Source organism: Pyrgilauda ruficollis, unplaced genomic scaffold (assembly GCF_017590135.1).
Source record: "Pyrgilauda ruficollis isolate IOZ18807 unplaced genomic scaffold, ASM1759013v1 scaffold15, whole genome shotgun sequence".
Taxonomy (NCBI): domain Eukaryota; kingdom Metazoa; phylum Chordata; class Aves; order Passeriformes; family Passeridae; genus Pyrgilauda; species Pyrgilauda ruficollis.
In genome coordinates this window covers 14,070,025-14,083,520 of record NW_024513654.1, presented here as the reverse complement: position 1 = coordinate 14,083,520, position 13,496 = coordinate 14,070,025, and the positions used below count along the sequence as shown (strand labels likewise).

The 13,496-nt window shown below is 53.9% G+C and overlaps 1 protein-coding gene across 5 annotated transcripts in view; it reads left to right on the top strand.

Annotated features, from left to right (window-relative positions):
* The window catches only part of LOC121350044 (dynamin binding protein), a 32,158-nt gene extending 18,722 nt beyond the window's left edge, over positions 1 to 13,436 (top strand). For 3 of the 5 annotated variants that reach the window (XM_041461030.1, XM_041461029.1, XM_041461032.1), the window contains 13 exons: positions 4,228 to 4,415; positions 5,019 to 5,118; positions 5,629 to 5,776; positions 6,272 to 6,289; positions 6,955 to 7,154; positions 8,204 to 8,334; positions 8,567 to 8,671; positions 8,860 to 8,988; positions 9,417 to 9,749; positions 10,158 to 10,340; positions 10,416 to 10,614; positions 10,700 to 11,142; positions 11,436 to 13,436. In XM_041461030.1, the coding sequence (XP_041316964.1) occupies positions 4,228 to 4,415; positions 5,019 to 5,118; positions 5,629 to 5,776; positions 6,272 to 6,289; positions 6,955 to 7,154; positions 8,204 to 8,334; positions 8,567 to 8,671; positions 8,860 to 8,988; positions 9,417 to 9,749; positions 10,158 to 10,340; positions 10,416 to 10,614; positions 10,700 to 11,142; positions 11,436 to 11,621 (2,363 nt within the window). In that variant the 3' untranslated portion in view covers positions 11,622 to 13,436. Of the gene's footprint in view, positions 1 to 123; positions 242 to 4,227; positions 4,416 to 5,018; positions 5,119 to 5,628; positions 5,777 to 6,271; positions 6,290 to 6,954; positions 7,155 to 8,203; positions 8,335 to 8,566; positions 8,672 to 8,859; positions 8,989 to 9,416; positions 9,750 to 10,157; positions 10,341 to 10,415; positions 10,615 to 10,699; positions 11,143 to 11,435 lie in introns of those variants that run through there. The other 2 variants (XM_041461033.1, XM_041461031.1) reach the window with 2 other exon arrangements.
* The last annotated feature ends 60 nt before the right edge of the window (positions 13,437 to 13,496 follow it).

Genomic DNA, 13,496 nt, shown 5'->3' with positions numbered 1-13,496 from the left:
ATCGCCCCCCCTCTCATGGTCGGCAGTGGCTCCTCCCCTCCTGGCCTCCACATACTTCAAATATTTGCAGCTGGTTTGTTTTGTCCTGAGTCACTGCTTGCCCGTGCTGAGCTGTGGGCCCGGGGCCGGGCTTGCCTCGCGGCTGGGTGCAGCTCTGCCGGAGATTCCTGGGATTGTCCTGGGCGCTGATGGGCGGCACGTCCCTCTCCAGGGAGCGCTAGCGCCTGCGGGATGCTGCCAGGTGAGCCCTGAGGAGGAGCACTGGGGGGCGAGGCACACCTTTGGGATGCACATGCATCCCGTTGGGTCTGGGCTTTGTGGGTCAACTCCGCTCCCAGAGCGGGGCAGGGAAGACCTCTAATTGCACGGGTGCTCCCACTAGGAGGTTGGGTAATAACAATTCAAAGTTTTCGTTAATTGGAAGAAAGTTGATGACAGCGGCATTTGTGAGATGAGCGGGATGAGCCGTGTGATTGCAATAGCAAACCACAGCCTCCCCAGGAAGGGCAGAGGTGGGAGTGTGATCCATCTTCACACCTCATTGCCAGGGCTGGCTTAGGAGCTGCTGTTGGGTCTCTCATGGGTCCAGCAGGGGTACTAGCAAAGCTCAAAAGCAGGTACTCTTGGGAGCCTGTCTCAGACCGTCAAACCAAGGAGAAACAGGAGAACAGAATCCGACTCTCTGAAAATTGTGATTGAGAACATTGTTTTTGGAAATGTATTTCTGAATGCCTGTTTGGCAACTGTGTCATGGGTAAACATGAATTTGTCACTGGATTGGAATTTGTTGGCTTCATTAAAAATACGAGTCATATTCCTGCAGGCCAACAAAGCCCATTCAAGCTGTGGTGTATGTCTTAGCATCTCCAAAATTGATGGGCACAATGAATCAAATTGAAAGGTAACATCTAAATAGAAAATCTGTGGAGTAAAATTGAGATGTGTTTAAAAAATACTAGGTGGCCATAATTCACAGCTGTGAAATTGGTGGGTTTAGTTAACTGCTTAATAAGCCTATTTAGGGAAAGCTGCTATTAAACATACAAGAATGTGTCACATACAAGAAAAACTAAATTCATGACAATTAACAGAGATAGTATGAAATACAAAAAGTGAAAGTTTTTAAATGTATCAGAAACAAACACTAAGTAATACATATTCGTCAGATAAAAGAGCTAAATATTACAAATAAATTCTGTATTTGAATATTTTGAGCTGTAAGTGTTTGGAAAGAAGTAGGACAACTTTTGAGTTCATTGCTGAAGGAGGATGCTGGACTAGGGATAAACAACAAGAGTTCTAGGAGATTTAACTGCAGTGTAGCCTTGTTTTTGAAAGAGTCTTGAAATATTCAGAAAGAGCAAGAAGGCCAGAGAATTAATTTGTATGAGTTTTCAAAATCATGCAAATACTGATACAGTGTAAGTGGGTAGAACTGATGCCCAGCATTGTGCAAGGTCATCCAGGCTGAGCTGATAATGACTGTGGGCTTAAAATCTGTGCAAGGAAGGTTTTAATTTCCCTTCCATAGGCAGGGACTTGAGACTTGCCAAAGAAGGGTGTCAAGGAGCTGGCAGTCTCACAAGTGTGGGTTGAATCCTTGCCACAGGGTACCTTCTGTAAGGGCCTGACCTAGATTTACTTGCCTGGGGTTTGCTTGGTGGAGCGTGGGGAGCTGCTGCATTTGCCAGCAGCGCTGGGCATCCCCAGCTCTGTTTTGGGGAGCTGGAGCCAAACACATGGTGTGACTGCAGTTTAGCTATGGCTAAGGCTGGGAGCACAGCAGGGTTGTTTGGTGGTGCAGTAAACTCCCAAGGTGTCCTGTACAAAACTTAATGTGGTGGCATTTTTCCTGGGGCTAAATATAAAATCCTGTTCTCTGACCAAAGCAATTGTAATCTTTTCCATTTGTCTCCCCAAATGCTGCTGTATGGGTCATTTCTGGCTGTGATTTTGGTTTGTCTTAATTGTCAAGATTCTTCCCAGCCCACCCCATGCAGTAGTATCATGTCACCACCCACCCCTTCTGGGTTTCACACACCTGTTTGCATTGCAAATTAACACTTTCCTGTTTCTTCCAGGCTGCCTTCCCACTTCAGCTTGCTCTCCTGCAAAACAAATGCCATGCCTTCTTTAAAATAACTCGTTTGCTGTTACTTCATTAACTCTCTGAGCCACAAAGACCTGCTGACTGTATTATCTTAGTGTTTAGTTGTCCCTCCTGTACATTTTTCTGCTCATAGCCTGTTCAGGCTCCAAGTGCTGTGTCTAGGGACATCCCTATGGGTGTTTGTAGAGGACCTTGCACAGGAGGGCCCAATCTGCTTCTGAAACTTTTCAGATGCTGTGGAAACACAAAGAGCAAAACTAGTTATACCCAGCATCTGCTCTGAGCCTCTCTTTGTGGATTCCTGCTGCATTTGAGTTGATAAAGTTTATCACTGGGGATTGCTGGAAAGCCAAGACAGGCTCTGATGGGGTTAAGCTTAAGGATACTTGCCAGTAGGAATCAGTGAAGCCTTTTCTTCCCAGTGGTGGCCTACTAAATGAAGTGCTGGTTGTGTCACTGAATCCTCCTCCATGGAGCTGGTTGTTTTGCCTCTCCCCAGGCTGGATTTCAAGGCAGGGCAGCAGAGATGCCAGCTTAGAGAGATGAATATCTTCCCTCCCACATTGAGAGCATCTGTGTTTCAGCTGGGTTTCCCATTTGCCAGGCTGGCACTGGAAATGATTTTGAAGTTGTTCTTTCTGCAGAGAGGTGCAGTGGTTCGTCCTCAGCCCAGGTAGCTGTAAGAACTTGCTGTTTGGTGCTGATGCTCCTGGTTTCTGCCGAGGCTGCTCTGCAATGGGAAGGGCCAAGAGGGTTTCAGATAATCATGGGCTGAGTCAGTGTCTCAGCTTGGGTGTCTTTTCTTTCTCGGAGTGTTTCAGTGTGAAGACCCCGGCCTGGGGGAGCAGTGGACAGGATGCTTTGGCTGAGGCAGCAATTTTCCCTTCCCGTGTTTCATGCTGCCACACTGGGTACTGCCATCATCACCCCACAGAGCACAGCTGGGGGCTGCTTGCAGCCTGCCCAGCACCTGGGCAGAAGCGGCTGGGAGCAAGGGAGTCTCTTAGGGCTGTGCAGTCAGCACTGTGATACCAGGATAAGTCCCAAGCCCTGCTGGGTGTCCCTGGGATTAAGCAGGGCTGAGCCTCTGTTGTCTGATGCTGTCACTGGAGAGGTCAGGGACCTCTGGCAGTGCCTGGTCCTGCAAAAACGTTCCTAGAAACGTCTGAGCTGGGGCATGTCTGCAGCTCTAAAAAACATTCTGCTGATGGAGGGCAGCTGGGGCTCCGTAGCACAGGGTGCATTTGTGGAATCGGCCATTGACATGAAATGGGGTACCCGAGGCAGGCTGGCGCTGCAAGGGGCTCCGTGCTGCCCTGGAATGGGGGAGCCCCGAGTGTTGCTGGCCTCGGAGGGGTGACAGGGCCGGGCCGGGGAGGCGGGGCGGAGCGCTGTGGCCGCGGGTTCGGTCCGAGGGCGCAGCCTTCAAACGCAGGCAGGTGGGGCAGAGGGCGGCGGGGCCCCGGGATCCGCGGCGGGATGAAATGTCTCGATGGAAGCGGGGGCTGGGCCGGCCCGGGGCCGCAGGTGGCACAGAAAACCAGGAGGAGAGGCGGCCGCGGGGGTCCGGACGGGGCCGAGGAATGCGGCCCGCAGCCCCGGGCCCTGCGGGCGGGGCCGCCCTGCCCGGCCCCGCTGGCCGGGATCCAGCTCCGGGCTTTGCCGGCGGCAGCAGCGCTGCGGTGCCCGGGGCCCTCCGCGGCCATTGAGATGGAAATGCCCCGGGCCTGGAGAATGGAGACCCTGTTCCCAGACTGAGGGAGGGGCGGCCGCCATTGCCCAGCGGGGCTTCCCCCCGTGTCTGCAGCTTCCCGGAGCCGCGGGCTGGGAGCGGAGCCAGGCCCCGGCCGGCATCGGGGCACACCGCGTGGAGCAGGTTTGTTGCCCGCCGCGCCAGTGCCAGGGCTTTGCGGGCTCCTGGTGCTGCGAGGGTGGGCTGCGGGAGCAGCCGGGGGGTCTCCCTGCAGCCCTGGGGATGGCCCCTCTGGAAAGGCCCTTGGACTCTATAGTGCTGTTTCTCAGTCTCAAAGGTTACATGTGTAGCAGTTCAGGTGCTGTTTGTCTCCCGTCCTTGTGTCCTTGCTGGAGCATGCTGATCTCGGTTGTCTGTCTTGCAGAGATGACTCTGCTGTCCTCCCAGACACCATCCCTGGAGCCATCCTCGGCCGGCACTGAGAGCGCAGAGCAAAGGATGCTGGAGAAGAGGGCCAAGGTTATTGAGGAACTGCTCCAGACAGAGCGGGACTATGTCAGAGACCTGGAGATGTGTGTGGAGAGGATCATGGTGCCCCTGCAGCAGGCACAGGTAGGAGCTGGGAAAGGAGGGAAAACTGTGGTGCAGCACTGGTGGATTGGGGTTAGAATACTGAGTCCATTTAGTTCTTAGAGGGGACTACACAGCACGGGAACCCATAGAGGAAATTAAAGTTATTCCGAGGGGAGGAGGGTGGTTCCCACAGTTCCCTGCACTTGTTGCAATAAGCCCGTCTGCTTTGAGATTCTGCTGAGCCCTCATCCTTGCTGGGAACAGGAGACCTGGCAGCAAGTATCACACATTGAATTTTTTGGTGCAGGAAAAGTTTCTCTTTGTTTGGTTGTAGGTTAAATTCATTGACAGGAGAAATAAGATATGGGATCTTGGCATGGGGTACAGATTTAGTGGAAGAGAGAAAACCGGGTGAGCAGAGACAGGGGTGGAATTGCTGGGAAAGAGAAGGACACATAAGGAGTGAGAGTTTCAGTGCACTGGGGGACAAGGGAACATGTACAGGAGTCACTGTGATGAGAGGAGGTCACACCAGGTACCTGCTGTGAAGCTGACTGATGGGTTGCAGGGGGGCAATGGGGGGCTGTTGAGTCTAACTGGAACACGTTCCCCATCCAGGACATCTCTTTTCCCATTCACTAGATGCAAAACATAGACTTTGAGGGCCTTTTTGGAAACATCCACATGGTAATAAACTTCTCCAAGCAGCTGCTGTCCGCCTTGGAGGCTTCAGATGCCATCGGTATGAGTTCTGCTGTTACCTTTTCTCAGAAGGCTGGGATGGGCATTGCTAGTGGCAGGGCATAACGGTTCAAATGATGGGAGAGGATCACTGGGACTGGGCTTTCTCCTTGCTGGTACCCATCACCACTCATCAACAGTGAAGCCAAGGAGATGTGTGTTGGCCCAGGGTGACTATGCTCAGACACAGTGCCTGTGGCTGTCCATGGCCCTTTTCCCCAAAGTGCTGCCAGCTTGAGCCGTTCATGCCTTGGGCTGCCTGTGCCTTTGCTCTGTGGCTCTTGTGGCCAATGTCTCCACTACTCCCCCTGGGAGACCTGGATTGATTGAGCTCTCTGTGTTTTGGTGGGTGATGAGGAGGGGTCCTGCATGCTGTAGTAGAGCTATTCTCTTGACCTGTGTGTGTGTGTAGAACGGGGACACTGGATGTCTTATCAAGGAACACACCAGTGTTTTTGGAGGCAAATGGGGACCATGAGACTCTGAAGTCCTGCTTTGCTGCTGTCTGCAGGACCAGTGTTCCTGACGCATCGTGCAGAGCTGGAAAGTGTCTACAGGGTGTATTGCCAGAACCATGATGAGGCCATCACACTGCTGGAAACCTATGAGAAGGATGAGAAGTTGCAGAAACTATTTTTGGACCTGCTGGATAGCCTCAGGTTTGAGCCTCCTCAGGTGGCAGCCACCAGACTGGGGTAGGGGGATCAGTTTCCACCACCCCTGCCCCTCTTCTGCAGTGTTTAGATAGTTCAGGTGGTGGCTGGAGAGGGTGGCACTGTATAGTTGACCAGGCTCTGTGTTCAAATGGCCCCTGCCCCAATGCACATGTGCTGGGAAACCTGTAGACCCCTTTAAAATCTGCATAGAAGCCACCAATGTATAGAGAAGGTGGCATGTCCTGGACTGAGGGCTCCTGTTCCCCAAACCCTGGGCCACCACGGCTGCTGAGGAAGGAGCTGCTGTGCCAGGCTCCAGCTTGTGGAGGTAACTGCCCCGGGAGCCAGCAGTGCTGATGGCTGCTCTGGGAGGTCAGGGCTGCCCACTGCCCTGGTGGCCTCACTGGGCAGGGCATAGACACGGGCTGTGGGATTGCACACCTGCCACCCCATTAACCCTTGCTTTTCTTTGCTTTTTGGCACTCTGTGGGCCAGCAGGAGCCTGTACAGTGAATGGTGAGTACTTCCTCTTAGTCCCTGCTTGTGTGTCTGTGTTGGTCTGGCCATTCCCTTGTAACTAATCTTCTGCCACAGGCTGGGTGCATGCTGGGCTGCCCTAACAGTGCCTTGTGGAGGCATGACTGGGAGGAGAAGGGTGTCTGTGGCATGATTGCAGCAGAGGCAGTGGGTGGGCTGCACAGGTAGGCAGCACAAGTGATGAGGCGAGGGGGGGGCTTGGGCAAGAAACAGGATTTGGGAGCCCTCAGCCCCAAGGAGCCAGGAAAGCCCTGCAGTGACTGCAGTCCTGCAGTCAGTCTGTCCAGCGCTGGAGGACAGATCTGGGCAGTTGATTGGTGGAACAGCATCTGAAACAAGTGGCTCTCTGACACGTATGAGGCTGTGCCTATGTGGGATTTCATGGTGGGCCTGGTAATGAAGAGGATCCTGGCTGGGAAGTATCACCTGCTGTGAGTAAGGAGCAGAAACCTGGGGTTGATCTGAGAGCACCAGGAGTTCAGGAGTGCAGTGAATTTGGACATAAGGGTGGCTTGATGTAGGGAGTACAGTGGATTTAGAGGCGTTGGAGTTCTGGGTCTGGTTGGCACTGGTTTGAGGGAGCAGAATGTGTGTGGCAGAGCCGGACCGACACCTGATACATCTCCTTTGTCCTGACTTTCCAGGGGTTGCACAAACTACATTAATCTGGGCTCCTTCCTCATCAAGCCAGTGCAGAGGGTGATGCGGTACCCGCTGCTGCTGATGGAGCTGCTGAGTGCTACCCCTGAGGCTCACCCTGATAAGGCACCACTCACGGCTGCTGTCCTCGCCGTCAAAGAAATCAACGTCAACATCAACGAGTACAAGCGCCGGAAGGACCTGGGTGAGGAGCTGGGCAGTGCTGGGCACAGAGAGACAGGAGTGGGTGTGCTGAGGTTGGTGTCTGCTGGCCACTGAGCCTTAGCTGGCAAGCATGGTCAGGGAGGAGCTCTCACTGCTTAGGGAACTTTGGCCCCATCACCTTTGTAACTGCCCTTCAAGTATCTGCTAGTTGTGAGCAGATCCCCCTCTGCTTCCTCATGTCCAGCCCACGTGGCTCCCCCAGCTCTCCTCATGAATAAGGAGATGTGGTTCTCCCACGTCTCTCACAGCCTTCAGGCACCAAAACTAGACACAGTACACAAGTGTAGCCTCCCTGGGGCTGAACAGAGGCCAGCAGGTATCCCTTTGATACCTGCTGGCCATCCTCCCTGTTTTCCCTTGAAAGCCCCCGGTTTGTGCAAATCTTACACTTTAGTCTTTCCTCATAGCCCCACTGAAGCTGAGGTGACAGAGGCTGCATGTAATGATTGCTTGTATTTGCTAAAGAAGCAATATAGTAACCTTCTGTATGTCCAGGGACTATTGTACATCACCTCCTATGTCATCCTATGCTGGCACTATGCATAATCCTGTGGAAGAGCTTGAATGGTTTGTCTACAAACTGTAGGGCATCTCAAGAACCAAACAGGTGACACAGTGCTGGATGGGATGGGAGATTATGATACAATATTTTACAAGGGCATGCAGTGATAGGGCTGGATAATGGCTTTAAACTGAGAGGATTTAGATTTAGATTAGATATAAGTAAAAAATTTTTACAATGAGGGTGGTAAGGCACTGTATCAGGCTGCCTGCAGAAGTTGTGGATGCCCCACCCAAGGAAGTGTTCAAGACCAGGTTGGTTGGGGCTTTGAGCAGCTTGGTCTAGTAGATGTCCCTGCCCATAGCAAAGGGGTTAGAACTAGATGATTTTTAGGTCACTTCAACCCAAGCCATTCTGTAATGATATGTGGGGTTACAGAGGCTTGGGGAAGAGGAGAACTAATAAGGTGATTGTTGATGAGGTGTTTGTGCTTACAAGGGTTTTGATTTCTATATCAATCTCTTTAGTGCTGAAGTACAGAAAAGGGGATGAGGATAGCCTCATGGAGAAGATCTCCAAGCTCAACTTCCACTCTATCATCAAGAAATCCAACCGTGTGAGCAGCCACCTCAAGCATCTCACAGGCTTTGCACCCCAGGTACTGAGCATCAGGTGCACTTACTCCCTGCAGTGCTTCTCCAGAAGTATCTGCTGTCCCTCCACACCCCTTCCCCCCATCCAGCTCTGACTCAGGCCAGCAAGGCAGAGTGAGCTTAGGGTCTGAACCACCCATCTCTGCTGTCCAGCTTGGGGGCAGGAGGGCCCCACATCTTGTAGTCTGGGAGGTGCTGAGTCCTGCATCGCCTCCCTTGAAACACTTTCTCTCACAGCTAAAGGATGAAGCCTTTGAAGAGACAGAGAAGAACTTCCGGATGCAGGAGCGTCTGATCAAGTCCTTCATCCGGGACCTTTCCCTCTACCTGCAGCATGTCCGGGTGAGCCAGCCTGGGTGTGATGCCAAGCCTGTGGGTCTCACCATGCACTGCCTCTCCTCTCTGCATGGCCCCTGCAGTGCCTCTGGCTACGGCTCCTGACACAGCTCTCTTGGGTCTGGGTGGTCTGGGCTGTGCTAGGAGCCCCTTGTGGGCAGCAAGCGTGGCTCAGCTGTGTCTCTCTGGTGCAGGAGTCAGCTTGTATGAAGGCACTGGCAGCAGGGAGCATGTGGGACCTGTGCACAGAGAAGGGAAGTGCGGACTTGGACCAGTTCCAGAAAGTGAATCGTCTCATCAGCGACCAGCTCTTCTCCAGCTTTGTGAGTGAGGCTTGTGTCCCTTTGAGGCCCACCTTGGGGGTCTGTTTCAGATGGGCAGGCCCTGGGAGGCTGCAGGGAGGGTAACCTGGGAGAGCTGTGAGCATTCCTGTTTAGTTGTGCCCTCCTGAGAGCTTCGATGCCTGGCAGTTTATGACTGTGCCCGTTAGATACACATTTTTTCAGCCCTACCTGAAATGCTCTTTATGCGAGTGATTCAGGCACTTTGCATAGAGTTACCCATGCTGGCACAATTATGTAAGATTATAGGATAATTGCTGTTGGAAGGGACCTCTGGAGTTCCATGGCTGCCACCAGGAGACAGTCACTGTATTGTCCTGGGGAGGTTGTGTGCTGGACAGTGAGCTGCTGGCGTTCCCAGTGGCAGAGAGCACCTTGTCTCACCTTCTCCCTGCACCTGTGCCCACCAGAAAGAGCGGACGGAGCGGCTGGTGAGCTCGCCCCTGAGCCAGCTGCTGAGCATGTTTGCGGGGCCCCACAAGCTGGTGCAGAAACGCTTCGACAAACTGCTCGACTTCCACAACTGCACCGAGCGGGCGGAGAAGCTGAAGGACAAGCGAACGCTGGAGGAGCTGCAGTCAGCCCGCAACAACTACGAGGCCCTCAATGCCCAGCTGCTGGATGAGCTGCCCAAGTTCCTGCGCTTTGCCAAGGAGCTCTTTGCCAGCTGCCTGCGGGGCTATGCCGAGGCACACTGCGACTTCGTGCGCCTGGCTCTGGAGGAGCTCAGACCCCTGCTGTCGGTGGGTTCCCACAGTGCAGGCAGCACCTTGGGCTCAGAGCAGCACTAATCTGTGCAGGGTTTGTTCCTGAGCCTCACTTGTCACATCGTGGGGGAAGCTGCTACTGCAGTTTCAGGCCAAAAGTGACTTGTGGAGGGCTCCTGTGGGATGGTGTTGGGGCAGGGATCGCAGGGTTATGTTGCAATTGTGTGCCACTTGGAGCAGTGGCAGGAGAGCATTCACCTGGGAGAATTTCAGGTCACAAGTCTGAGGACCACTTAGAGTTGAGTCCAGACAGGACTGCAAACCTGGGTCTGATGCAAGTCACAGGCAGGACTCAGAGCCCTGCCATGGTCTATGGTGTAGCTCTTGGCCACTTCTCCCAGCACCTGTCACCTAACCAGAATCCCGACTTTGCTCTGGTTCCAGTTGCTGAAGGTGTCTGGCAGGGAAGGGAACCTCATTGCCATCTTCCAGGATGAGCACAGTCGAGTCCTCCAGCAGCTCCAGGCCTTCACCTTCTTCCCAGAGTCCCAGGCAGCTCCCAAGAAGAGTTTTGAAAGGAAAAGCATGGAACGGCAGTCTGCCCGGCGGCAGCCCCTTGTTGGCTTGGTGAGTTCCCTCTGCCCAGAGTCAGGGCTTGCAGAGCCCAGGACAGCCACTCACGCCTGCCTTGTTCCTCTGCAGCCGACCTACCTCCTGCAGTCTGATGACATCCGCGCTGCCCTCCTGGCCCGCTATCCCCCAGAGAGTCTCTTCCAGGCAGAGCGCAATTTCAATGCTGCCCAAGACCTGGATGTCTCCCTGTTGGAAGGAGACATTGTGGGCGTCATCAAGAAGAAGGACCCCATGGGCAGCCAGAATCGCTGGCTCATAGACAATGGGGGTAGGTGGCTGTTCCCTGCCCTTGGTGCTTGCTGTGAGTCTCCTCCTCTGGTCTCCCTGAGCTCCCTTCCTCTCCCTCTCTGCAGTGACCAAAGGCTTTGTGTACAGCTCCTTTCTGAAGCCCTACAACCCCCGCCGCAGCCAGTCGGACGTCTCTGTGGGCAGCCACTCTTCCAACGAGTCGGAGCACAGCAGCTGCTCTCCCCAAAGCAACGCCACCCTGACCTTCAGCCCCAGTGGGGCGGCCGTCACCTTCACTCAGAAACCCCTGCAGGACTCTGTCTCCCCAGCAGATGTGTACCAGTCCCCAGTGGAGGTGGACTCCCCCTCTGTGCCCCAGCTTGGCTCTGGTGACAGGACGGCCCCGCTGGCTGGCACCGTGACATCTCAGCGCCGCTACAGCCGCCCCGAGCAGGGCTGCAGCCCCAGCTCTCGCAACGGGCACCCCACCAAAGCACATCTCAGGTCCACACCCTCCGTGGAGGACAGAGACTCAGGGCTGGAGAACAGCGAGTTAGAGGGCAACCAGGTGAGTCTTCAGCCACCCTCATGGGGCTAGGGATGCCAAGGGCTAACTGCTTTAATTGGCTGGGGACTGAATCATCCTCCTCCCTGGCAGTGACCATGAATATGTAGGAGGTGGGGTATGAGACCTTTTCTTCCAACAACAGAGAACCAGGCTTCAGATGGGAGTGGGCAGAGGCCAAGATGGGGCCAGGGCTGTCACTGGGGAGAAGGACAAAAGCCCACACATCCTATGCAGTGTGAGATTAAGGCTATGTGGTGTGACCATCTAACTGATGCTCTCCCCTTGTCTGGCAGGTCTACTATGCTCTCTACACCTTCAAAGGCCGAAACACCAATGAGCTGAGCGTGTCAGCTAACCAGAGACTCAGGATCCTACAATTTGAGGACATCACAGGCAATCAGGAGTGGTGGCTTGCCGAAGCCCACGGGAAGCAGGGCTATGTGCCCTCAAGTTACATCCGGAAGACAGAGTACACGTGAAGGTGCAGACAGAGCCTGCACCCCATGCCTTGTTCCTCCTGGGACTGCTAAGGTCTGGGGGAGGCTGGCCAGCCCTGCAGCCCCCACTGCTCACCCTTAAGGCTATGCCTCTCACAGCTGTGCAGTGCTCCTGGGCCCCAAACACTGGCTGCCATCACCCCTTTAGGGGAGGGAGAAGGGTGGGCTGGCCAGGTAGGCAGGAGCAGGCAGTTTGTGTGAGGGCAGAGGTGAGTTCACCTCTGAGGTGTGTTTGAGCCTCCTGTGTCCAGGCAGGAGCAGGGGAGCAAAGCCTGGGGCTGTTACTTGCCCAGAAGGGTAAGGCTTGACTCAGGCTGAGGAGCTGCTGTGGATTTAAGTTGTGGAAGGCTAATGCTGAGTTTGTGGAGATTGTCTTTAGTCAAGTAGTATTAAAAGCAACCCAGACTTTGTGAATATGCTCCCTGTGCAGCAGGAGCCTGGTCTCGCCTGTCTCTGCAGGACTTGGGGTGGGACATTACACACTGCCTGGGGAAGCAGCTCTGAGGTTTGCTGGGAGTAGTTGAGCCCTAGGCCTGGGATGGGTATGGCCTCTGAAACACTCACAACAAAGCCGCCAGCAGGTGCCTTCTCCCTGTGCTTGGTCTCCCAGGGCTTGGCCTTTCCAAGCTGCCATCAACCATCAGGTTCCCCTCTTCCAGGTGAGCCAGAAGCCCAGAACACCATACCCTTGTCAGCACAGTATTAGCTGGGCGCAGGACCCATTTTTACACTGATGTGCCCACCTAGCTGCTCTGGGCTGGAGCAGAGGAGAAGGCAAAGCACAAGCTGTCCTTCAGCCTGTTTTCTGGGGTCTGACCAGAATTGCTTCACCTGTGCTTTCCTGCACAGCATTGGAGAGGGTGCTGACATTCTGGAGTGGCAGGACCATCATCCCTGGGAGGGCTGTGGTGCCTTTTGCTGGGTTGGTTTGTGATATGGCTGCTGCCATGTCCTGAAGGGAAGAGGTTCCCTTCATGGCAGTGTTTGTATCCCCTGTACTGCTGCTCTGCAAATAAAGATTTGCCTTTGTGTATAGAAGGTGCCTTTGCAAGTGTTGGGAAACCTGGGAGGAGTGTCTAGCAGGTGCTGCAGTCTTCATGCAGACCCTGCGGGGCCAGGAACATTTCTGTTTTTCTGGGGTCCAGCATTCTAGTGCCTTGGTGTTTGTGCCAGCTGCAGCTCAGGCATGAAGAAACACTCACAGGAACCTTCTTTATTAAGATGAAGTGGTGGCACTGGCTCTTCCCCCAGCTGTGTGTTACATGACTCTGGGGCTCCAGGGCAGTAGGGGCTGGTGGGGTGAATGTTTCCCTGCTCTTAAGTGGGCACCAGCTTGAGATCTGGCCCAAGAACAAAGAGTCAAGGGTCTGTCAGCAATAACCACCATACTTTGTGTGTGCGTGGCTGTACACAGACGTGTGCCTGCTGCTCTCCAGCTTCTCTCCACCACCATCAGGTTTGCAGTCTGGAACCACAGCCAAAAATCTGCCCCACAAGTGGTTGTGATAACCTCAGGGAGAGGCTCATTTATTTGCAATACAATCAAAGTAGCCACAGGGAAGGCAGGCAGCCCTGGTTTTGCTACATAGTCTTCTTGCATGTGTAGAGCTGTGGCTCTCCATTTGGACTGCCCAGCTCTGTGTAACCTCTGTTGGCAGCTGTCCCCACCCAAGCACTAGCCAGGTTTAAAGCTAAACTGAGGCTTACTTACATGCCTTGACATCAGCCTTGCAGTTGGAAGACTACAAACACTTACAAAAAGTAAATAAATTATTCATTCTTTGATTAAACTGTAAATTTGATTCCATAATGCTAAAGCATCTCTAAGGTAAATTCACCTGGCATGGTGAAGTACAA